This window comes from Tenrec ecaudatus, chromosome 3, assembly GCF_050624435.1.
Source record: "Tenrec ecaudatus isolate mTenEca1 chromosome 3, mTenEca1.hap1, whole genome shotgun sequence".
Lineage (NCBI taxonomy): Eukaryota > Metazoa > Chordata > Mammalia > Afrosoricida > Tenrecidae > Tenrec > Tenrec ecaudatus.
This window is the reverse complement of record NC_134532.1, coordinates 155,893,776-155,919,250: the sequence shown is the minus strand read 5'-3', so window position 1 is coordinate 155,919,250 and position 25,475 is coordinate 155,893,776. Positions and strand designations below refer to the sequence as shown.

General features: G+C 38.5%; 1 protein-coding gene across 1 annotated transcript in view; it reads left to right on the top strand.

Annotated features, from left to right (window-relative positions):
* Nucleotides 1–25,475, top strand: part of STAP1 (signal transducing adaptor family member 1) — a 49,235-nt gene that overhangs the window by 11,576 nt on the left and 12,184 nt on the right. The window contains exons 3-7 of the mRNA XM_075543574.1: nt 7,039–7,152; nt 10,328–10,384; nt 16,546–16,718; nt 19,303–19,431; nt 24,365–24,434. Of these exons, the coding sequence (XP_075399689.1) occupies nt 7,039–7,152; nt 10,328–10,384; nt 16,546–16,718; nt 19,303–19,431; nt 24,365–24,434 (543 nt within the window). The remainder of the gene's footprint in view (nt 1–7,038; nt 7,153–10,327; nt 10,385–16,545; nt 16,719–19,302; nt 19,432–24,364; nt 24,435–25,475) is intronic.

Here is a 25,475-nt window from a genome sequence, read left to right as displayed (position 1 = left end):
TTATACTTCTCAATTTTTAGTTGTTCTTTATTCATTAAACCTAAATAGGGCAACCTAAATGCACCTTCAACCTTGTCATTGTAGAAATAACTCCACAAATTATTAATGTATTTGTTTTTTAATATACTATATTATTCAGAAAAATAAAATGAGAATTTCTAGAAAGCAGCAAAATAAGTTAAACTGGTGTAAATATTATCCAAATGTTTTCAATGAATGATTTTTCTAAAGCAGATTGCCAGCCCTTTCTTCTGAGGGCCCTGTGAGTGGAGTTGATCTTCTAGTCTTTCATTTAGCAGCTGAGTTTATTAACCAGTTTCGTCACCCAAGATTTCAAACTGGACATAACAGAAAGAAAAATAAAAAGAGATAAAAAGAAGAAGGCTTTTTATCTCAAGAGGCTAATTTATCTCATATTATACTGTAAACATCCTACCAAGTTTATTTCAGGAGGTTTTAATCTTTCTAGAACAGTGGTTCTCAACCTTCCTAGTGCCGCAACCCTTTAATACAGTCCTCATGTTGTGGTGACCCCCCCAACCATAACATTATTTTCATTGTTACTTCATAACTGTAATTTTCTACTGTTATGAATTGGGTAACCCTTATGAAAGGGTCGTTTGACCCCTATAGGGGTCGCAAGCCACAGGTTGAGAACTGCTGCTCTAGAGGGTAAGTCAGGCCAGTGGCATACGGATCAGTTTATATATATATCAATTACTCAGAAGAAATCTTTCTAAGTTCTTGACCATAAAGAATTTAAAAAATATGATCCTTCTTATCAGTGTTGTGTGGTAAATGTTTAACAACTGCCTCTCTAACCAAAAAAATATATTGATACATATATTGTATGTAAATTTATAAATATTATCAAACAGATCAGGAATGCTTGGCATACAATTAAAAAACTAATAAATTGTACAGTGCCCTTTGTTGTAACTTCTATGTAGTCAATTGATTCTCTGACAATGATCTTTAACAGACTCTTGTAATAGTACAGATTTGCAGCTCAGTCATAATTTGACAAATAGAGTTGTATTCTAATTACTGTTTGCCTAGTTCACTTGTCATAAAATACAATATATGAGAAGGCTAGCTGATATTTATTTATAATAATGTATAAGCAGAGAGTAATGCAATGATTATGTATTCAGAATGTCATGGGTTCATCAATGACACGAGCAATTTCTTCGTTGAATTAGATATTTAAGTTCTGAATGAATGTCTTGTCTAGTTGGGGTTGATTTACATTTTCTCCTTCAGTTCCTTAAGTCTAGGCCAGGGGTTGGAAAATGATGGCCACCGGCCTAAATTTGACCCCTGACCTGATTTTTATAAAGTCTATGCAAGTGTTTCCCAATGTGGGTGATGCTGCTCCATGGGAAGCCCTGGAGTGATCTAGGGGGGCTTTGAAAAGCAGATACCTATACTTTATCCTGGATTATGGCCTATAGTACAAAAGTTTGAGCTAACAATGGTTTTCAGTTTTAAATAGTTTTCTCTTAAAAAATGTGGCAGAGCCTGTTTGTGGTTTACACAACCTAAAATACCTACGCTAGGGCCATTTGGTAAAAAGTTTGCTGACTTCTGGGGACAGCCAACAAAATAATAAGCAGGCTTTGGTTTGCAATGTTTGCCAGTTTCCATTGTGTAAAAATTTCCACCAGGGTTTATTTAGAAATTGAATAATAGAATTTGTAAGACCAAGATTTACTTGTGAACAATACCTTTTTCATAATTAATGATGACAGAGATGGACTTCCTGGCTGGAATGCATATGAATAGCATTGACTATATCTGTGGGAAAAGAGGATGGAAACGCTCACTATCTTTAGTCGGAACAAGGCCGTGGGGTGGAACAGATCATTAATTGCTCGCATGCAAGTAGAAGACGAAAACATAAGAGCCAAGGAATGACCGCAAGTATATTCCTCCTGAATTTAGAAAGCATCTCAAAACAGAGGTGATGACAAGTCGTGAGATGACATCAATGGCACCATGCACAAAGAAAAGAAGAGGCTTTTGAAAAGGCCAAAGGAAACAACTGACACGGATGTCAGAAGAGACTCTGAACTGTTCTTTTGAGTTTTACTAGAGTAGCGAATGCAATAGGAGAAATGATGTAATGACAGAACTGAAGATTTCAAGGGGATGGCTTGAGAAGAGAAAATACAGATGTGCAAAAAAATACTTGGAGTTATAAAACCAAAAAAAGAAAACTGAAAGACCTGAAGTACAAATTCAACTCAAGTAACAATATTAAGAATCCTGTGCGCAGAATATTGAATGACACAGGAAGTATAAAAAGAAAATGGAAGGAACGCATGTAACACTATACCAGAAAGTTGCTCAGTGTTCAATTCTTCTAGAAGGTGCGATAGGATCAAGGTACTGAAGGAAAAACTTCTAGCTGCACTGAAAGCATTTCCTAAAATAAAACTCCACCAGCTGAGATGGTGCCTGCTACCAGATAAAACAGTATATGGGGTCTTAAAGGCTTGTTTCCAAACGAGCAGCCATCTAAGTGACAGCTCAACTAAATCCACATGGAAGAAGCACACCAACATCAGTGGCAGAAGGATTGTAAATCATACAATCCAAAGCCAAAGAAGAGAAAAGCTAGTATAATCGCTAGGGACGACAGTGGAAGCCAAGATACATTTGTGAGATTTACCCAGGAAATAAATCTCCATGATTCCCCTCCAGAATAGAGGAAGGGAAGGAAAGTGATTACCAAGTAGAGTGTATTGGAAAGATGACTATAGGAGATCAAAATAAGAAGGCTACCTTGAACAGTGAAAACTTTGTCAGTTGACCACCACCCCCCACTCTGATGCACATGAAGCTCGATCTGGTCTTCAACATGTTCTTTGTTTATTTAATACATATTGGGGTTCATCTCAGATGTGTCATGTCTTTGGGGTCACCTTTTGACTTTTCGTTATATGTTTTTCTATTTTTCAGTATATGGAACCCAGGATTGATGAACTTAGAGGGACAGCAAGTAGAATAATGGTTTGGGGAGGTGTGTTGGTGGGGTAAAAGGGGGACAATGTCAAGGGGTCCAAGAAGGAAATAAATGTTTTGAAACTGATTCTGATAGCAATTGTGCAATACTGCTTGATGTGATGGAACTGTGGAATGATATATCTTTATTAACTCACAATATATTGGTTATATTAAAAAAACGCAACCTATTGAAATGTTTCAACAAACGAATGCAGTACCAGAACCACTCAGAAGTCAAGAGATTTGGGAGGCAGCTTTCTGGCTAATCAATTCAAAGAGGATCCATATTTGTGTTCATTTCAAAGAAAAAATGATCCTCAATGGATGGATGGATGGATTGTGTTAAGTGCTGTAAGAGTCCCCAATAAAATGATTTTTTAAAAAAGAAAATAAGTGATCCAACAAAATGAAGAATTATCAAACAATATCATTACTATCACATGAAAATAAAATTTTGCTAAACATAATTCAAAAATGGTTGCCGTAGTACATCAACAGGGAATTACCAGAAATTCAGTCTGCTCTCAGAAAAGAGGTATGAGGGTATCGTTATTGATATCAGATGGATCTTGGCTAAAGTCAGAGAATATTAGACGATGCTTTATTCACAATGCAAAGGTATTTGAGTTTTTGTGGAGCATAACAAATCACGACTATAATTGGGGAGAATTGAGATTTCAGAATATTTAACTGTGTTCATGAAAACTCCGTTCACAGTACCAAGAGACAGTACTTTGGACTAGAACAAAGCGATCTTGTGAGATTTATAAGCAAGAAGGGGCCCATCAGGGTTGTATCCTTTCAACATGCTGGTTCAACCTGTATGCTGAGCAACTAGAGAAGCTGGAAAGGAGCTCTAGTGGTGTTGCAGGACTGCTAACCACAGGTAAGTAGTTCAAACCCACCAGCTACTCTAAGGGAATGAAATGAGGCTATCTGCTCCTCTAAGGATTATCAGCCTTTGAACCCCTAGATAGGCCTCACTATAAATCATAACTGACTCAATGGCAGTGGGCTTAGGTTTGTTTGTTTATTGGACTGTCTGAAGAAGAGTGTGGCATCAGAATGGAGCCATTAAAAACTTGCAATGTGCGTATGTTACAACCTTGCTTGCTGAAAGTGGAAGCGATTTGAAACACTAATGAAAATCAAAGTCTTTAATGTGGATTACACAACATAAAGGAAACTAAACTGAATGAAAATCTTCATCAGTCTATATGAGAAAAGATTGAAATTGTCAGGGATTTAATTTTACCTGGATCCATGACCAATGTAGTTATATACTCATTTGTCAATTTGAAAGGATTAAGAGTGAAGGGGTGGAGTCTAGCCTGTCAATCAGGTCGTACCTAATGAGGACTCTTTGTGGGCTTGGCCTTCTCCTGAGGATTCTGGGAACTCTGGTATTCCTCTTTGGAGGTTGGAGACTCTCTTTCTGCTCACTCCCTGCAAGACATTGCTGTGGAGAAGAAACACGGAGAGAGGCTGAAGCCACGTGAAGAACCCTGCCAGTGCTGAGATGATGTTTACAACACCACCACCACTGGATCCACGACCTCACTTTCCACCCACTGGCCTGTGATCCTCCTGCATTCAGCATCATTGCATGTGTTTTGTGAGTCGGAAGAGGACTTTATAGATTGGTATCAGACATAGGGGCTAATTCGGGCTTATGGACTTGATCTGGACTGGGCTGGGATGTTTTCTTAATGTTCAATTGCTCTTGTATATAAAGATCTTTCCTACACACATATAAGTGTCTATGAATTTGTTTCTCTAGTCCACCTTGGCTAACACAAACCAAATAATGAATTATATTGAGAAAACCTGCCACAAAAGAACACCTGAAAGTGTTAAGAAGCGAAGATGTTACCTTGGGGACTGAGGTGCACCAAACCCGTGTCATGGCATTTTCAGTGGCCTCATATGATTATGAAAATTGGACGAGTAAGGGAGACTGGAAAATAATTTATGCCTCTGAATTATGATGTTGGTAAAGAACTTGAAATAAGCCATGGACTTCCAGAAGGAAAATAATCTTGTCTTATAAGTATAACCTAACAACAAATGTGACATAATTGGATATGCTGTTGGGAAGATATGTGCAACACTGCATTATTATTTAGTATTTATCCATGCAGATATAGACAAATAATAAAATGAGTGACATGTTTGAATTTTAATTGCCTTTCAAAATAATTTTTCATTTTATTTTTTAACTTATAACCTATGTATATAAATACATATTTTATAGAGCTCTATTGTTTTTTATTCTTATTATTAAAATATAATTTTATTGGGCCCTCTAACAACTCTTATAACAACCCATACATCAATTGTACCAAGCATGTTTGTACATATGCTGCCATCATTCTTTTCTAGACATTTACTTTCTATTGAGCCTTTGGTATCAGCTTCACTTCCCTCCCCCCCCCCATGACCCCTTGATAAATTATAAATTATATTTTGAGAGTGATGATGACAACAAATGTACAAATGTGCTTGACACAATGGATGGATGTAAGGATTGTGATAAGAGTTGTATGAGCCTCACTAAAATTTTTTTAAATTATTATTATTTTCATATCTTACACCAACCCTTCCCCCACAGTTTCTGTTGTTTGTCCCCCTGGAGGAGGTGGTGTGGTTATGTGTCAATTATTGGGATTGGTTCCCCTTTCCGCCCCCTACTTTCCCCCCACCTTCCTGGTATTGCTACTCCCATCCCTGTTCCTGGTGAGCTCTTATCTCTTACCTGTACCTGTGCACATGCTCCAGTCTAACCCACAGTGAACGGCAGGACCGGGGTCATGAGAGTGGTAGGTGAGGAAGCCTCAAGGAACCAGAGGAATATTGTGTGTTTCATTGGTGCTTTACTGCTCCCTGGTTGCCTCATCCCTTTCTTGTGACCCCTCTGTGAGGGGAAGTCCCATTGTCTGCATATGAGCTTTGGGTCTCTGCCCCAACATCCCCCAGACCCCGACCTTCTCAACAATATGATTTTGTTTGTTTGTTTGTTTGTTATGGGTCTTTTGATATCTGTTACTTGGTCCAATGACACCTCATGATCGCACAAGCTGGTGTGCTTCTTCCATGTGGACTTGTTGCTTCACTGTTAGATGGCTGCTTGATTATCTTCAAACCTTAAGACCCCAGAAGGTATATAGCGCTATTCATTTTTAAAATTTTTTATTTATTTTAAAAACATTTTATTGTGGGCTTGTACAGCTCTTATCACAATCCTTCTATCCATCCATTGTGTCAAGCACATTTGTACATATGTTGCCATCATTTCCAAAACATTTTCTTTCTACTCGAGCCCTTGATATCAGCTCATTTTCCACCTCCTCCACCCTCCGTCCCTCATGAACCCTTGGTAATTTATAAATCATTATTTTTTCTTGTCTTACACTGACCGATGTCTCCCTTCACCCACTTTTCTGTTGTCTGTCCCCCAGGGAGGGGGTTTCCCCTTTCTCCCTCTGCCTTCTCCTTCAGCTCCTGGTATTGCTACTTTCATTGTTGGGCCGGAGGGGTTTATTTGTTCTGGATTCCCTGTGTCGTGAGTATAGCTCCGTTCTTACAAGAAGTCCTGGTGGCACAACTGGCTGCCAACTGCAAGGTCAACAGACTGAAGTCACTAGGTGCTCCATGGGAGAGAGATGAGGCTTTCTACTTCCATAAAGATTTCTAGTCTGGGAAACCCACAGGGGGAAGTTCTACTCTGTCCGATAGAATCACTATGAGTCAGAATCAATACACTATTAATAGTGCCTGTGTTTAATACCTGGTTTGAAAAAATTAGTGACAATTTAATGATTTGTTTTTGCCAAATCTGTTTGACCAGAATACTACCTGACTGTCAAAGGTGTTCTGGTTTGGGGTTGGGAAGCTTTGTGACACCAAGCTGAGAACCAGAATATTAGAAAAATACAAATGATTTCAAAGGACATCAATTTCCTTCCCTCTAAGATAAATGTCTATTATCTGTGAACTATAATTTAATAAGATTTCCCTTTATCTTTGCAGTATATTGACAAATTAGAAATAATAGATCTTACTTGCCTAACTGACCAGAATTCAACTGAACACAACTGTGCAAGATTCACCCTTGTTTTGCCCAAAGAGGAAGTGCAACTGAAGGTGAGTAAGGAAAAGCAAATCGTCTGTAGTAGATTGTGGCTATAAGCAGTATTCATCTCTTTCTGAGTAGTTGAGATCAAGGATATGGTAGGAAGAACATTGGCTCTTGTACTTTGTTAATATTTCTTACCATTAGCCAAGAGCTAGTTTTCTGACTCGGGATTTAAAATGACCTGTTCTGTTGTTTAGTGTAGAAACATGTTGAAACCATATACTTCTGTCCTCTGGCAAAGTCAGGCATCTACCTGGTGTTTTTCAAAGCTTTTTCTTTGTGAATCCTGAGAGTGAGCCAATTAAAGTTAATGAAAAATTATAGTAGCAATAGAAAGAGAACGTGAAATTAAATACAATGGAGTCAGAGAATTTCCCAGGAGACTATCAACTGATCTGGAAAACACTGGTCTTAAACTTTAAACTCTGGTATAATAGGAATCATTTGTGTATAAGTAATCCAGGTCTTCTCCTGAAATCTGCGTCCAGGAATCTGCAGTTTTAAGCAAGCTCCCTAGATGATTCCCTTGTTATGGTTAGGGGCACCGGATTAGAGTCAGATTGCCTAAGCTAGAATCCTGGCTGTTTTCATTTTTAATTGTGTAGTCTTTGGCAAGATGCTTGGGACCTTTGTGCTTTCATTTTCTCAGCCAAAAACAAGTTTTGCCCAAGTGTAAACCTCTCACTAAGGCCTATCTGAGCCGCTACAATAAAATTGCAACTCTCCCTTCCTAGTCCCACTGGCACTCCAAATCTCTTTTACCTGCTCTATGCTGTCATTTTCCCATAGTTGTTTCCATAGTGTTAGAATCTAACACTCTGTAATTTACTCGTTTATTACATGCATTGTCTCTAGGAAGACTAAACTCCACCAGAACAGTGTTTTACTCTGTTTCCTAATGTAAACCATTACCTAGGATAGTCTCTAACACATAAAGATTTGGTGAATGAACAAAATTTATAAAAGGAAAAACTGTATATCTTAAACTGTATATCTTTAGTGAGGCACCCTGAAAAGTAAATCAATTTATCCTCAGAGAACACATCAAAGTACTCAGTAGATGTTGGCTGTTATTGCTATTAAAAATAATAACAGTAATAATAACTGCTAAGAATTGAAAGTATTTCTGGATGAATTGCATTACTACTTCCTGGTTGTCCCAAAATTAAAGTAAATAAAGATTAAGTAGAGTATCAATGAATTGATATACAGCAAAGATAATTTTACTAATATTTACTTTTTTAGTTAGATAAACTTACACATAGTTTTCTTCTACAAGCAAACAAAAATGTATATATTGCTATAATAAATTTAAATAATTTTGTCATTGAAAACACACACAGCACATACACCAATTCAACAACTTATACATGTGTTTTCTGGAAACAACAGGGGAAGTTTAAGTTTTGATTATTATGTTTGGATGTAGTCCCTGTTTCTTCCTGTGTGAAATGGCAAAACTGAATGCTGTCAATGTATATGTTGAGCTCAGGGGTAGAATTCACCATTTGGTTATCTCAGAAACTATGCGGCTTATGTAAAATGGCTGACAGAAAGCCTGGATCGGTTTTGATACTCTCAGAGACCTGATCCCATAGTTTTGTATCAATAGGATAGTTTAGATAAGCTAAATAAGGATTGAACTTGACTGTTTTAAGAACTCAGTTTTGTATCTGATTCTACTTTGTTTATACTGATTTCTTCTGCTTATTATCGATATAACAATTGATAGAAATGTTTATTTGGAAGTATGAAAGTAGGGAGCTTGTAAGCCCACTTGCCTCAAGCCATTAATTTGATCTTTAGATGGGTTTAGGGCACACCTGGAAAGAAGGTTTTGAAAGGATTTACCCCCATCCCCAGTACCATAATGTGTTAGTCCAGGTAGATTAGAGAAACAAATTCATAGAGGTTTATATACAACAGCAGTTAAATAATGAGGAAACATCCTAACTCAGTCCAGATCAAGTCCATAAGTCTGATATTAACCCATATGTCTGACACCAATCTATCAAGTCCTCTTCAGACTCAGGAAACACATGCACTGATGCCGCATGCAGGATGATCATAGTCCAGTGGGTAGAAAGTCTTTGGATGCAGTGGTGTTGTAAGTATCTCAGCACTGGCAGGGGTCTCTACATGGCTTCTCCGGTTTCAGAGGTCTGGTAGCATCAAGGTAGGTCCATGTGTAGTTCCATGTGTCTTGTCAGCTGCAATCTCTCCCAGGGAGTGAGCAGAGAGTCTCTCCAGCCTCCAAGGAAGACAAACCCAATTTCCAATAATTCTCAAGAGAAAGCCATGCCCACACAGAGGCCTCATTGGCTATGATCTGATTGACAGACTGGACTCCACCCCTTCACTCTTAATTCTCTCAAGTCCCAAATTGATACCAGATTCTGTAACTACCACACTGTATGTTTAAATAATTTTGTCATTGAAAACACATACAGCATATACACCAATTCAACAATTTCTACATGTACAATTCAGTTACATTGATTAAATTTTTTATATATACACCTATTTCCACCCTGTTTTTGAGTTGCTTCTCCAGCATTAACATAAACTTACTTCCCACTAAATATTTATCTCATCTTTCAAGTAGCTATAGTCCATTTGATCATATATAGATCTTAAAAGAGAACAATGCTCAAGGGATATATTTTTAATAGCTAATCTAAACTGTTGTTTGATTTAAAAAGTACTTCAAGGGATATTTTATGTTTTATGTTTAAATATTATTCCAGGGGATTAATCCAGAAAATTGACCCAGAAAAGCTTAAATTTCATAGCAATTTGAAATTCTGTTCTGCCTACCATTTTTGATCAGGATTCTTCTGTAGAATCTTTGATCAGTTTTTCTGGTGTCATTCATAGAATGTTTATTTTGACAAAAGAAAATAGTATTGAAATATTTCATAATAATTTACATTAGTTGTTCTAAGAAAAAGGAAAATCATTTTCTTATTCCTTTCAACTGATTTTAAAAATTACAATGGACTTTTTAAAGCAAGATGTTTCAATAAAAGAACAGGACTTTGGTCAATCTTGGTGAATTTTGATGGATTACATATGTTGGGTCATAAGGTTATATGCAAATTTAAAGTTATTTGAGCTTAATAGAAGTATGACTGTTCATCATCACCTGTGGGTTTTGATTTTGTCTTTGTCACTCATTTTTAGACAGAGAATACAGAAAGTGGGGAAGAATGGAGAGGCTTCATTCTTACAGTAACGGAGGTAAAAAGGTTATTACTTGTGCATCATTCGTTCAACAAATATTTTTTGAACACCTGCGATAAGTAATCATAATGAGAGAAGGAAGATACAGATAATAAAGGTCATGAAACCCAATTCATCACTCATTTAAATTGTATCTTTGAGGGTGAGGTGTGACGGGAAGAGAGGTCAAGGTCTTGGTTTTATCTTTTGGGAACAGTGATCCTTTAAAAATTCGACGTGTAGTTTATGTAGCATCTTCTAAACCCCGACCAAGTCCCTTCCTGTTTATTCCCTTCTAATTTATCCCTATTCACTTTACATACTTAGCAAATACTAATGGATTCTGTAAATTCCATAGACCATCTAACAAGAGAGATCATCAATTAAAGTCATCTTTAAATATTGGTTTAGTGAGTCTTAAGAATATCTATTCGACCCTGTGGTGTGAAGTCAGAGGCAACTTTTTTTTTGCTTATACTTAACCATTGCAGTAAGATATATTTTTAAATAAAGCCACCATTGTACTGTCTTAGAAATATGAAGTGCTTAGAATACTAGCCCCCAAAAGACCACTCATTACCGTGGTGTCGATTCTGACTCACAGTGACCCTGTAGGAAGGCACAAAAATATCCTTGTGAGTTTTTGGTTTAATATACATGTTTATGGGAGTAGAAAGTCACATCTTTCTCCCTTGGAGCAGCTGATGGATTCTTACTGCTGACCTTGTAGCTAGCAGCCCGACACCTAACCCACTATCTCAGCAGGACTCCACCAAAAGAGCACAGTGGTCTCTAATAGTTTTTTAGAGGCTATGAAAATCTTCCATTTTTATTCTCCCCGCCCCATCCCCCAAAAAGGATCAAACCCACCCACTGTCTTTTTCCCCAGCTCATAGTTATACAGAGTTTCCAAGGCTGTAAGTCTTTATAGGAGCAGCCAGTCTCATCTTGCTCCGTGGAGCAGCTGGTGGGCTCACAGAAGTTCAACACTTACCCAACAATGCCACCAGGACTTGAACCCAGACTCCATCCCAATGTGATTTTCAAGTAAATGTTTTCCAATTACATGAAAAATGCCTTATCCTTCCCCAAATGGATACAGGTACAGCTGCTGGTTCTCGGTCTTAGGTAATAATAGTTAAAAGGTGGAGTTAGTGAAGTCTTGCTGTTGTGTCTCCTTGAGTTGAATCCAACTCCATAAGCAGAGGAGAGCTGCTCCCACAGGGTGTCCTAGGTTGTGGTGTGAATCACTGGCTTCAGTTAGTAATGGAGTGCAGAGTGCTTCCCCAGCAGGTTGCCCAGGGAAGTCATAGGAAGCGGGAAGGGGGGAAGGCAGACAATGAAATATGTGAAGAGTATGTTAGCTTGGATGGCGACAGGGAGAAATTATTTAGAGAACTGTTTTCTATCACTGTTTCTCTAGTCTCTATTTGTTGTGGAGAGCAGTCGTGGTGATTCTCAAACTAGGGTACAAGACTAGGTATCCTAGAATTGTTGAGAATAAAAACAAAAGAAATACTAGAGATTTATAGTTTCCATTAACAGTTGGATTGGGGCACACACAACTTAAGCTGTACATTTCAAAGACAGGAAGCTACCCTAGGGTTCATATAAGAGAATTTTTAAAGTCTTCGTGGTTTTGGCTGTTCTTTCAAATCATTCTTGAAAATGGCCTTCAAAATCTTTTTTTCAGAAATGTGGTCTTTTCTTAAGATGACATCCTGACTCACAGGGGTCAATCCCTGACAACAGAGCTCTCAGATAAGCAGGTGTCTCCTTTTCTGGAATGCAGGCATTAGAAAGAAAGGATTATATATAAATTTACTACCCCCTTCTAAAAAAAGCTAGTTATTTCTGAGTTAAAAAACAAAAAAAATTACTGGGAGTCATTCCAGTTATCATAGCCTTCCATAGTTCCATCACCTTAGGCAGTATTGTACAATTGCCACCACAATCAGTTTCAGAACACATTCTTTCTTCTTGAACTCCTTGACATCAGCTCCCCTTTATCCCCTCCTTCACCACCGCCCCCACAGGAACCCTTTTTCTTTATGCCCTATCTTACACAATCCAATATATCCATGCACATACAATTCTGTTGTTCAATTCTATCGATTGGCATGATGCAGTCATCAGTGCTATCAATTCTCTATCCCCACCCCCACCCCATCTTCCTGTACCATCAGGGAACCATTACTCCTGCTACTGTTCTGAAGGTCTATCTATCTTGGCTTTCATGTACTGAATGATCTTTTTTTCCCCTTTAAAAAATTATTTTATTAGGAGTTCATACAACTCTTATCACACTCCATACATACATCAATTGTGTAAAGCACATCTGTACATTCATTGCCCTCATCATTCTCAAAACATTTGCTGTGAACTTAAGCCCCTGGCATCAGGTCCTCATTTTTTCCCCTCCCTCCCTGTTCCCCTCTCCCTCATGAACCCTTGATAATTTATAAATTATTATTTTGTCATATCTTGCCCTGTCCGACATTAACCCTTCCCCCACTTTTCTGTTGTCCGTCCTCCAGGGAGGAGGTCACATGTAGATCCTTGTAGTAGGTTCTCCCTTTCCAACTCACTCTCTCTCTACCCTCCCAGTATTGCCACTCACACCACTAATCCTGAAGGGAACATCTACCCTGGATTCCTGTGTTTCTGGTTCCTATCTGTTTCAGTGTAGAATTGGGATCATGATAGTGGAGGGTGAAGGAAGCATTTAGGAACTAAAGGAAAGTTGTATTTTTCATCGTTGCTACATCACACCCTGACTAGCTCGTCTCCTCCCCGAGACCCTTCCGTAGGGATATGTCCAGTGGCGTACAATTGGGCTTTGGGTCTCCACTCCGCACTCCCGCCCTCATTCACTATAAGATTTTTTGTTCTGATGTTGCCTGATACCTGATCCCTTCGACACCTCATGATCAAACAGGCTGGTGTGCTTCTTCCATGTGGGCTTTGTTGCTTCTGAGCTAGATGGCCGCTTGTTTACCTTCAAGCCGTTAAGACCCCAGACACTATATCTTTTGATAGCCAGGCACCATCAGCTTTCTTTCTTCAAATCATCTTAAATAGATAAATGAACCTACACAAATATAACATGATAAATAAGGTAAAACAAATAAAAAACATAATAGTACGGGGAGGAAATAGTAAAGAACTAAAGGGGAGTTATGTGGTTCATCAGTGCTATACTGCACCCTGGATTTATCATTCTTTCTGTGTGGCCCTGCTGAAAGGGACTGTCCAATTATCTTTCAAATGTTTTTTGGGTCTCCACTACATTCACACCCTTTCTCAATGATTTAGTTGCTTGTTTTTGAACTTCTGATACCTTTTCCAACAACATCTCCTCATCACACATGTTAGTGGGCTTTGCTGCTTTCCTCCTAGGTGGCTGCTTGTTTAAATACAAGTCCTGTAAACCCCAGAAGGTATATCTTTTAATCATCGGGCACCATCAGCTTTCTTCACCATATTTGCTTACGCACCCATTTTGTTATGAGATAGATAAATTATTACCATGTGGAACTGCATGCTGGGTAGCAGCCATGCTCTTCTACTCTCAAACTTAACTCTTCTTTCTTCCCCCTGTCCCTAGCTTCCACAATGCTGTCTCCCATAGTACTCTCTAGTTTTTATTGTCTATCTCCTGTAGCACTTTCTACTTTTCTGTTGGATTCTGTAATTCATTGCAGATGATAAATGAATTACATTTCTTCTCGGTCAGGTCCACCAGCAAGATTGGTGGCCCTCAGTCTCTTGCGCTGTCTTTGCCCTGCTCTGCAATGTTACACACCTCTTTTAGGGCTGCCAATAAATGTTCAAAGGGCAGGCCACTCTGTTATAAGCTCCAACCTGAAGGCCCTCTGCTCCAGCTCTGTGGGTTAGGAAACCCAGCTCCCCCACCTGGGTCCCCAAAGGCGTCTCAATACACAAGCCAGCCTCCTGTTCCTAAGAACTCCTCTTTACTGTGAGTGGGGACATCCACCATTTTCTCTCATACTCTACTGGTTTCTCTGCCACTCCTCTGTTGTCAAAACTGTCTCCTGTATCAAAGAGGTTCAATGTGCAGGGTTCTCAGGGTCCTAAGGATGTGCTCTTCTCTTGGTTTTTCTCTCTTGCTGGTAATGAAATCCCTCACTTCCTGGTCTGGGAGATACCTCATTTTATACCCAGCAGGATGACAGTCACGGCTAACCCTGTTCACAACCACTCAGAGCTAAATAACATAATCTGTCATTATCTTCCTCTACTTCCTTACCCACACCTATCAAGAAAATGAAGGGCATGTCGGTGGGAACAACAAAGGCCATGTCTAGAAGAGCCATGTTAAACAATTCACTGCATCACACAAAGCTACAACTAAAACAAGTGGATAAAACTTGATATACTTTATTGGAGTACCAAATATACTTGAATATAAGCAGAGTTTTTCAGGAAAATTTTAATGCAGTTTTTGTGGTAAAATTAGGTGCCTCAGCAGATTTTTCGGTCAGCTTATACTCGAGTATATACAGTATTAATTATAGATGATATTTTAGCCCAAATTTTCTTTTTCATGTTTTTCCCTCAAGGTAAGGATAATGAGCATTATTTTACATTAAAACACATATGGATAGAGCCAACCCATGGGTTGCAGGCTGGATGCATTCCTATATCTTTAAGAATTTATAGAAAGTCAAAACACATGCATATAATCTTTATGTAGCCTTATTCTAATGTAACAAAAGGCTCAAAGCCGTTCTAATGATTTCAAAGCTGCAATTTCAGCAAGTGAAGGTGCTTACGAAGAAACATTTGTTGCTACTGGGGTTGGATCAATCTTTACAAAGTGAAGGCAAATTTACATAATATGAAAGTACAAGAAGGCGTTGTATATAAGTCAGAAGTTTATAACCCAAGGAATGCCTGTATATTAGTACGGAAAATCAAGTCCATATGAATTTCTAAGAGAAGGTACGTTGCCCAGAGTGTTGTTTTTGGTGTGATCCCACATCAGTCAGTGTGCTACTGTTAGAATTTTGGTGGAAAAGTTTTGAGAAGCTTATATTGTAGTTTAAAGAAGTGAGACTTCACTTTTGAACTGCATAGACTTATGTTTGAGACTCAGTTTCACAACTTACTAAGTATGTGACCCTGTACTACTTTCTCTTTAATGCTTATGAGACTTTTTTTTTTTTTTTTGTCAAGTAGCTACAACCTATCTTGTGGAAGGAATTGAAACTATGCATTTAAAATACTGGGGATGGGAAGAAGGTGGTCACTGAACAGAGTGCATTGGAGAGATGATTATAGACGACCAAATGCATAAATCTCACTTGAACAGTTAAAACTTTGTCAGTTGATCCCCCTCTGAAGCATGATGGATCTGATCTGGTTTTCAGCATTTTCTGTATTTTTGTTTTGTTTGTTCATGTTACACTGTATCTCAGAGGTATATGTCATTGTGGATCATGCCCTTGAAGTTGTGTTATATGTTTTTATGTGTTCCAGTATATGAAACCTAGGATTGATGAACCCCATGGGACAGGAAGTAGAATAAGGGTTGGGGGTGGGGGTATAGTTGTGGCGGGGCAAAAGCGCAACAGTGGCAAGAAGTCCAGGAAGAAAAAGAACGTTTGGAAATTGACTGTGGTAACAATTGATGTGATTGAACTATGCAATGATAGATGTATTAACTCCCAACTAATAATACATTTTTAAAGTACTGGGGACATAATAGGCAATCTATATAGATTAGCTCTTGCATTATGAGTCTAGGTGATACAAATGGTTAAGCACTCCACTGGTAGTTGAGAGCTTGGCAGTTCAAATTCATCCGGAAGCACCTTACACGAAGGGTCTAGTGATCTGCCGTGGAGGTGTCTTGAAAGCGCTCTGGAGCCGTTCTACTCTGCACGTAAAAGTCACCATGGGTTGGAATTGATTCAGTGGCAAGTAAGACTATCAGCTAGGTGGGGGTACTCTGCTTTGGGGAAAAAAGAAAAGAAATATTTTCTCTTCGAGTTTTAGTTGGTTTTGTGGTAATTCTAAGACTTACCCAGACTAATAACTTTCACGGGTGATGCATCCCATTCATCTCAGCCAGTAACTGTAGGTGACTAACACCTGGTCAGGCCAACCTGCACTAAGCCCAGCTAACGGTTGACTGTCCTTTTCATTGGTTTCAGCTGTCAGTTCCCCAGCATGTGTCACTTCTACCCGGGCAAGTAATCAGACTGCATGATGTCCTAGAAAGAGAAAAGAAAAGGAGGCTGGAGACGGAGCCGCTGCCTGGTGCGTCTGCTGAAAAAGAGAGAGAAGCCCGTGAAGAGTGTGTGGATACAATGAACCCTATGCCAGTGTAAGTCCGCGATGAATACGGGTTATTCACCAGATGGTTACATCCTGCTTGGTATAACAGAAGTGCCTCAATGGACATCGGGGCAGGAACAACAGGCTCAAACATAACAACAGTTGTGAGGATGGTGCAGGAAGGACAGTGTTTCATTCCGATGTACACAGGACCCCTGTGAGTCAGAATGGACTTGCTGGCACTAACAACTGTTAGTTATCGAGCAGAGCTAGCCACCTGAGATACTACGTTGTCTTGGTGTAAACGGCCTATCTCTGAATATGCCACATTTCCTCTTCTATGCTATGATAAAACAAAAACATACATTTCAACCAACTCCTTCACCACAAAGGAAACCCCCTACCACCCACACCTTTAGACCAAATAGATATTCTTTTCAAAACTCAAAGCTAAATGAAACTGCTACCAAGAACGAAGAAGACATTTTTTACTTTACAACTCTACGACTGACCTTTTCTGCTTGTGAGAAAATTATACAAAATAAATGAACATTTCTGAATGTTTTATTCAATGAAAAGGCAATCAGGGAGTAATCATTGATCCTGTATTTTGAGGAAGAGCTCCTGAATGTGTGAGGTGATTTTGAGGTGGGAGGGAAATCCTAGAACATGCTTCAGCCACATCCAGTACGTCCACCTTTTATACTGATATTGTTGAAAACTAGTAAGAGCCCTTTCTCCGGGATACATGGTTTCTGTGTCAATTAAATCCGTCCTGGTACCCTCTTTGACAACAGATTCTGATACCTATTCTAGCTGTATTAAAATCACAGGAACATGCCAACGATCACTTTTAGCTAAAGCCTGTGATAGCTGAGAACTGGTAGGTCATCTAAATGTTTTCCCCCCTCAGAAAAGTAAGGTATATTACTTACACAGAAATAAAAACAATATTAAAAATCCTTTTTTATCACACCACTCAAAGGTAATTGCTGTTAGCATTTTGGCGTCTTGCACAGCCTCTCAGATCCTTCCCACACTAGTCCCTGGAGAAGGACGTGATGGGTAAAGTAGAGGGATAGCGGGAAAGAGGAAGGCTGCTCATGGACTATAACTGGGTTGACAATGGCTGCAAGTACAGGCTCAATAAGAATAGGACCAGGTCGTGTCCTTAGGACTGCTGGGTCAGAACTGACTAGATGGCACCCACAGCAACAACCATAGCTGTGCATCCCAGTAACCAAAGACATATTAAAAACATGTGCTTTATTTTTACTCTGTACACTAAAGCACGAGTAATGTCATAAGAAAGTCATATTATACAAAATTGGTGGGCAAGGCATACCTTATAGGAGGAGGCTTCAGAAATTCACAAATTCTCTGTAGGCCCTCTGGTATGAGTTGCTTAAAGTAGAGGCATACAGTAGAAGCAATCATGGAGTTGTTTTTCATCCCTGAAAAGAACCTACCACCAAAAATTAAATATTCTGAGACTGGGGATACATTGCTAGTTCTTTACTTAAATATTGAAGTGATAGTGGTGATTATATACTCATCCATAGAAAACATTTTGTCTGGGTAGAGCAGAGGACGTACACTGGTGCAGATAGGAGCTGGAGGCACAGGGAATCCAGGGTAGATGATCCCTTCAGGACCAGGGGTGTGAGGGGCGATACTGGGAGGGCATAGGGAGAGTGGCTTGGAAATAGGGAACCGATTAGTAGGATGTACATGTGACCTCCTCCCTGGGGGACAGAAAACAGAAAAGGGGGTGAAGGGAGATGTCGGACAGGGCAAGATATGACAAAATAATAATTTATAAATTATAAAAGGACTCATGAGAGAGGGGGAAGCGGGGAGGGAGAAGGAAAAAAAAGAGGACCTGATGCAAAGGGCTTAAGTGGAGAACGAATGCTTTGAAAATGATGAGGACAAAGAATGTACAGTTGTGCTTTGCACTACTGATGTATGTATGGATTGTGATAAGAGTTGTATGAGCCCCTAATAAAATGTTTTTAAAAACAGTTGTATGAGGCCCAATAAAATGATTTTTAAAATTTTTTTAAAAAGAAAAGAAAACACTTCAAGTTTTCTTTGCTTAAAAGACCGTGGAAGCATACCGGATGGAGGGTCTCCCCGTGAGCATACTCCTAGAGGCACAGTCTTGGGAGAGTTGCCATAAAAGGAAGCTTGGAAGTGCCGTGGTTCAGTCACTGGGCTGCTCACATGGTGGTCAGCAGTTGGAACAGACAACCACTCCCACAAGAAAGATGTGGTCATTTGTTAACTGGAATAAGAAATCCCCAGGAGCGAAAAGGGCAAGGGCTCCAACACCAGCCAAAAGGTTGAGGGTTTGAATCCATCACCCAAAGGCTCTTGGGAGGAATGGTGGTTTGATTCCAAAAGGTGACAGCCATAAAAACTTTATAGAGCCAAGTTCTGCTTCAGCACACATGGGGTTGTCATGAGTTGTAATGGATTCAATAGCAATTAATACTAACAATTATAATAAAGTTGAAAGATTTGTAAAAAAGTTAATAACTGCAGATCTCATAGTTATTTAGTAACACCTTTGGGTAATGTTTTCATCAGTTGAAAAGCATACAAAATTCTAATTATTTTTTCTTTTATAGATGTTTTTATATAGTGTCCCGGAAAGAAGCAACTGAGATGCTTGAGAAGAATCCTTCACTGGGAAATATGATCCTGAGGCCTGGAAGTGACAATGGAAACTATTCCATCACTATTCGGCAGGATATAGAGTATGTTTATTTTTTAAATATATGGAGTAGTTAAAAGCATGCTATCAGTTGGAAGACAAAACCACATAAATATAGACCAGCACCTGCTATGCATTTTTGTTGAGGCTAAAAATATGAATAGGGAAGAACTGTCTTCTAAGCAATGTTGAAGAGTGAGCCCAGGCCACGAACAAATGATTACCTTTCATATAAATGCATCCACAGAACTCTGATTCTTGACGTTACTATTCTCTGCATATCATATCTAAGCAACTTCAGTAAAATTTACCCTGTGGTAAGTCAATTCTTAAAGCTAATTCTGACACCAAACTTCCTGCTATGGTTTGTGCTTTTGAAATTGCTGTGACCTGTAGATAGATACTTTGGAAAGTCACTAAATCTGTCCATCAATCTACCCCATAAATAGCAATAATTTTAAGTATGAGGACATTGACATTGAGAATGAAAAATGCAATTAAAAGGAAGCATTAAGTTATAGGTTAAAATTAAAATAAGACCCTGCAGGTATATGTCTGGAATGATCCACGGCAGAGTGGGCTTCATTCGCTCTGCATAGACAGAATGGCCTGTATGCCAGCCATGTACACGGAACAGATGACAGGAATGTTAGATGGTAATTCTGACCCAGAGAGAGTATTGTTACACTATTGATGTCTGCTTCAACTTAATTTTATAGCTGTATAACTTTGTTTTTCATAGATTAATATTTGAAGTCACTAGATTTTCAAGTAATATGATAGAATATAATAGATTATCTAGTTAGACCGTTTTGAATTCAGAATTTAATTGATTATCTGGGCAAACCCCGAAGAGATAGAAGTTATGACTATTATGATAGTCAGAGAGTTTGGAAGAACTCAGCGTATACTGGTGAAGGATATTGTCCTGTGCCGAGTTTAGAAAATTGAGGGTTACAGAAGGTACAGAACGTTTCTCTACTTCTACTTTTTTTTGCCCTAATCATTTTTCCTCTTCTTTTCTTTTTTTACATTTTATTAGGGACTCATACAACTCTTATCACAATCCATACATATACATACATCAATTGTATAAAGCACATCCATACATTCCCTGCCCCCTTCTCAAAGCATTTGCTTTCCACTTAAGCCCTTTGCATCAGGTCCTCTTTTTTTCCCCCTCCCTTACTTCTACTTTAAAAGGAGACACAACTGAATAAAAAATTAACCTATGAGATACTTTAAAGGAAACCATCAATCGACTTGAAAGTGAAATGAGAGAACAAAAAATGTTTCGTTTTCTTCATGTTTTACATTTCTAAGTCATATTAAGTATTTGACCTATGTGCATGAAATCATGCATGAAATTCTGCGTGAAAAAATCTCAAGACTGAAGGGCTCTTTAAAGACTGTTTTCCAGATCACTTGTAAAATGGCCTGAAGTAGTGGAGCTTCTGCTTTGTGGTTTTTACTTCTATGTATTTGTATGCATTTATATCTACCCAGGAGCATGAATCTAGCAAAGGTGTTGGTATCTAGATTGTGCAGCTGAATTTTTGTAAACTCACTTTTGATTTGAACTCATATTGAAATTCATGCTTTTGTATAGCTAATGGTCACAAAAAGTAGGTTTTTTTAGGGGGCACGGAAGAAACTCTGATGACGCCCCCCAAAGTTCATATTTAGAAAGTAAGAAGTGAAAGCAAATGATCGAACTCGAGTATTCGACACTAGAGTCAGTTTGTGCTTATTTGGGTTTCAGGGGAGAATTTGTACCTGGAAAATGGTTAAGACTTTTAACTGCGACTACAAGAGTTTGATTTAACTAGATATTTCTGGAATTAAGGATTATTACATGTGCTCTCGCAGGCCTCAGTGCACATCTCTTAGAATGCCTGTTTTAATAGCTATCTTCACAGTAAATACTACAGTCTGAGCTAAAATTCAAATAAAAAATTTAATTGGTATAAGTGTAGGCTACTGTGAAGCACCTATGTTATCCACAAGACCAATTCATTCTCTCAGACTGTAGAAGTGTACAGCTATACAAGTGAGATGAATGTATTTGGTAAAACACCAGCTAAAAAGGACAATTTGGTTTACAAAGCAGTACTTGAAAATAAAATTATCTCCCATCTGCTAACCTCAGCTATGGGATGGAAGGCAGTTCTTTGGAAGAAACAAAAGTCATTCAATGCCAAATTGCCAGGTGCCTCCTCTTGGTGTAAAATATCAACCCAGTCATGTATGAATTCATACGATATCAAAGGGAGTCTTACAACAAACTTCCTGGTTTGGTTTTGTTTGCCTGAAATTGTTCCAACCAGGTGGCAGATTAGTAGCAAAGTCATTTTAGAAAGCCATCAGCTGAAAAGCAACAGAAAATACTTAAAATTAATTCTTGGAGGTTCCATAGAAGTTACTTCTATTATCTCTAAAAAAGCCAATTTAATGTTGCCACAAAAGTGGAATAGGATACATATACACCTTAGATATATGAAGATATATAAGAAGATGCACTTAACTAGCACCTCAACCCTAAGAACAAGCAGGTCTTACGATGCAGTCATGATCAATACTTACTTTAATGGAGGGATCACTGAAGATGGGAGAGCTACAGCAAAGTGTGATGGAAAAAAATCAGATGGCACCCAGCTACCAGAAAAAAATAGCATCTTGCCTCTTAAAAGCTTGTCTTAAAAACAAGCATCTATGCAAGAAATCAGCTAACTACAAGGTGGAAGCATGCCAGCCTGTGTGATCCAAGGATTGTAAATAATAAGATCCAAGATCAAGAGAAGGAATAATATTAGAGCTTAAATTCTGAGCACCTGGTTTGCAGAAGGCTGTGGATGACAGTGGAAACCCCAAATCCATTTACAGAGTCTCCATGGTGATTAAGTCTCCATTGAATTCCCAAGACCACTGGCCAAGTTTGTGATTGGCCTTGGAAAGTGAATTAATGCAGATATAGTTATGTTACATTTTAACATCTTATTATTTGTTTTCCCTTTTGATGCATTTTTAATTTGCTCGAGTTTTCCCTAATTTCTATTCTCTTTTGGCTTGAGGGGTTCCTGTGCTTTATTTTGTTTTTGTTGTTTTTATTGCAGGGAGGTTGTATGATTTCCTTTATAGGAAATCCAGGGTAGTTAAATCTATAGAGACAGTAACTAAATTAATAATTTCTAAGGATTGTGGTAGGAGGGATTGGGGGAAAGTTGGGAATAATGAAGAAAATGTCCTGAAACTGATTGTGCTGATTGCCAAATTCTTTTTAATATATTCAAATAATTTAATTGTATAGTGCATGAGTTATATGTAAATAAAACTGTTAAATGTATTCCTTTGCAAAAAAGTTTTATTTGAGGCTAAGAATAAGAATTTATAATAAATCATATTCATGATTCATTACAACAGGCTACTTTTTTGAGGCCATAATCAGAAAAAAGATAGAAAATTGTATCTATCTTTTTCCTTTTTCCAAGAGGAAAACAAAACAAAATATTAGGAAAGAGCATAACATCTAAGAGTTGAATCTAAGTAACTATGATGAATTTGTTTTCCACCAGCTTCTCTCCTTCAAAAGTTAATCTTTTCCCCTGGTCTGTGTGACATAAGCACATAAGAGAAAATGAACATTAGAGGAAAATGAGCTCCAAAAGGTTTTATATGTATATATCCATATCTATACACATGCAGTTTTTTATTTTGAATTGGGTGAAGGTTTATAGGACAGATATGCTTTCCAATAAAAATTCATATATATAACAATATATTGCAATCCCCACGATGTAACATTACTTAACCCACATTCTCCCTTTGTTTCCTGTTTCCATGTTCCCATCTGTCCTACCCCTTCTGAACTTTGTCCTTGGGTAAATCAATCTTTTGATCTCAAAGGTTGATTATTCTAAGGCATGGGTTCTCAACCTTCGGGTCATGACCCCTTTGGGGGTCGAATGGACCCTTTCACAGGGGTCGCCCGATTCATAACAGTAGCAAAATTACAGTTAGGAAGTAGCCATGAAAACAATGTTATGGCTGGGGGTCCCCACAACATGAGGAACTGTATGAAAGGGTCACAGCATCAGGAACGTTGAGAACCACTGTCTAAGGCATGCATACTTCCCTAGTGTTACTGTTCCCCATCGAGACTTGTCTTCTATTTGGCTGAAAATTGAGCCCTGAGGGTGAGTTCTTTTCCAGACGAAAAGCATAACTAGAGGCCAGAGTCTTGGGGCTTCCACCATTCTCTATCCAACAATAATCTTGGTTTTTTGAATGTTTCAACTGGCTAAACTTAGCCTTATTAGTCAAAAGTTACATGAGACCTTTTGACTGTTGCACCTTTTCCTCTAGCCACTTTGTTGTGAAGGATGATGATGAGGGTTGTTATTATCATTCATTGCCCCTGTTTGTAGAGTACCATTTGTATGCACTGTGTTAAGTCATCCTGGAAAAGTAGCAGATATCCATAGTGGTATATAAGCTAATATGAAAAAGAAGATAATTTTTATTGGATTGGTGATAAAGCTAGGTAGAAAATAGTTTTTTTACACTAATTAGTTTCTGTCTCCTTTTATATAGAGGACAAATATTTAATTGATACATGGTGGTGTAGTGGTTATACATTGGGCTGCTACCTGCAATTTCAGCAGTTCGAAACCACCAGTAATTCTCTCACTCCATGGGAGTAAGACTAGGCTTTCCACTCCCCTGAGGAATTACAAGCTTGGAAACCCACAGAGGCAGGTCTGCCTTAGGGTTCCTCTGAGTCAGAATGAACTTGATCACTATGAGTTTGGTTTTGATTTGACATGCAGAAATAGTGAACAAAGTTTAAAAAACAGATTTAAAAAACACCAAAACTTTTTTACCATAGCAGTCATGGGAAAATACGATATTTTATACTCATTTTGGCATTGATCTAAGAGTACAATTAAATGGAGATTAACTGTTTGTTTCATTTTTAGTCTGCCAAGAATCAAGCACTACAAAGTCATAAGGAAAGGGAAAAACTACACGATTGAACTGGAAAAACCTGTAAGTAAATATTTCTTTGTTGTTGATGAACTTTTTTCTGATCTTGCCAAGCCTAACTTAGAGAAACCAAAGAAAGATGGAGAAACAAACATGTTGCTTAGGAACCTAGTCCTGCTGAAAAAAAGAGCAGAAATTCAGGGTGATAAGTGAAGTTTAGGAAAAACTAAATGAAGCAGAATAAAAAAGAATATGTTTCTAACTATATTTTTTTCTCATCAAGTCTTTATGATTATTATTACTTCAGGGAGAAAAAATATTTTTTACGAAATTTTATTTATTTATAATCATTTTATTAGGGGCTCATACAACTCTTATCACAATCCATACATATATCAATTGTGTAAAACACATTTGTACATTCATTGCCCTCATCATTCTCAAAACATTTGCTCTCCACGTAAGTCCCTGGCATCAGCTCCTCATGATTTCTTCTCCCTCCCTGTTGCCCCCTCCCTCATGAAGCCTTGATAATTTATAAATTATTATTCTGTCATATATTGCCCTGTTTGACATCTCCCTTCACCCACTTTTCTGCTGTCCGTCCCCCAGGGAGGAGGTCACATGTAGATCCTTGTAGTAGGTTCCCCCTTTCCAACCCACCCTCTCTCTACCCTCCCAGTATTGCCACTCACACCACGAATCCTGAAGGGATCATCTGCCCTGGATTCCTGTGTTTCTGGTTCCTATCTGTACCAGTGTACATTCTCTGGTCTAGCCAGACTTGCAAAGTAGAATTGGGATCATGATAGTGGAGGGTGAAGGAAGCATTTAGGAACTAAAGGAAAGTTGTATTTTTCATCGTTGCTACATCGCACCCTGACTAGCTCGTCTCCTCTCCGAGACCCTTCTGTAAGGGGATGTCCAGTGGCCTACAATTGGGCTTTGGGTCTCCACTCCGCATTCCCCCCATTCACTATGATTTTTTGTTCTGATGAAGCCTGATACCTGATCCCTTCGACACCTCAAGATCATACAGGCGGGTGTGCTTTGTTGTTTCTGAGCTAGATAGCCACTTGTTTATCTTCAAGCCTTTAAGACTCC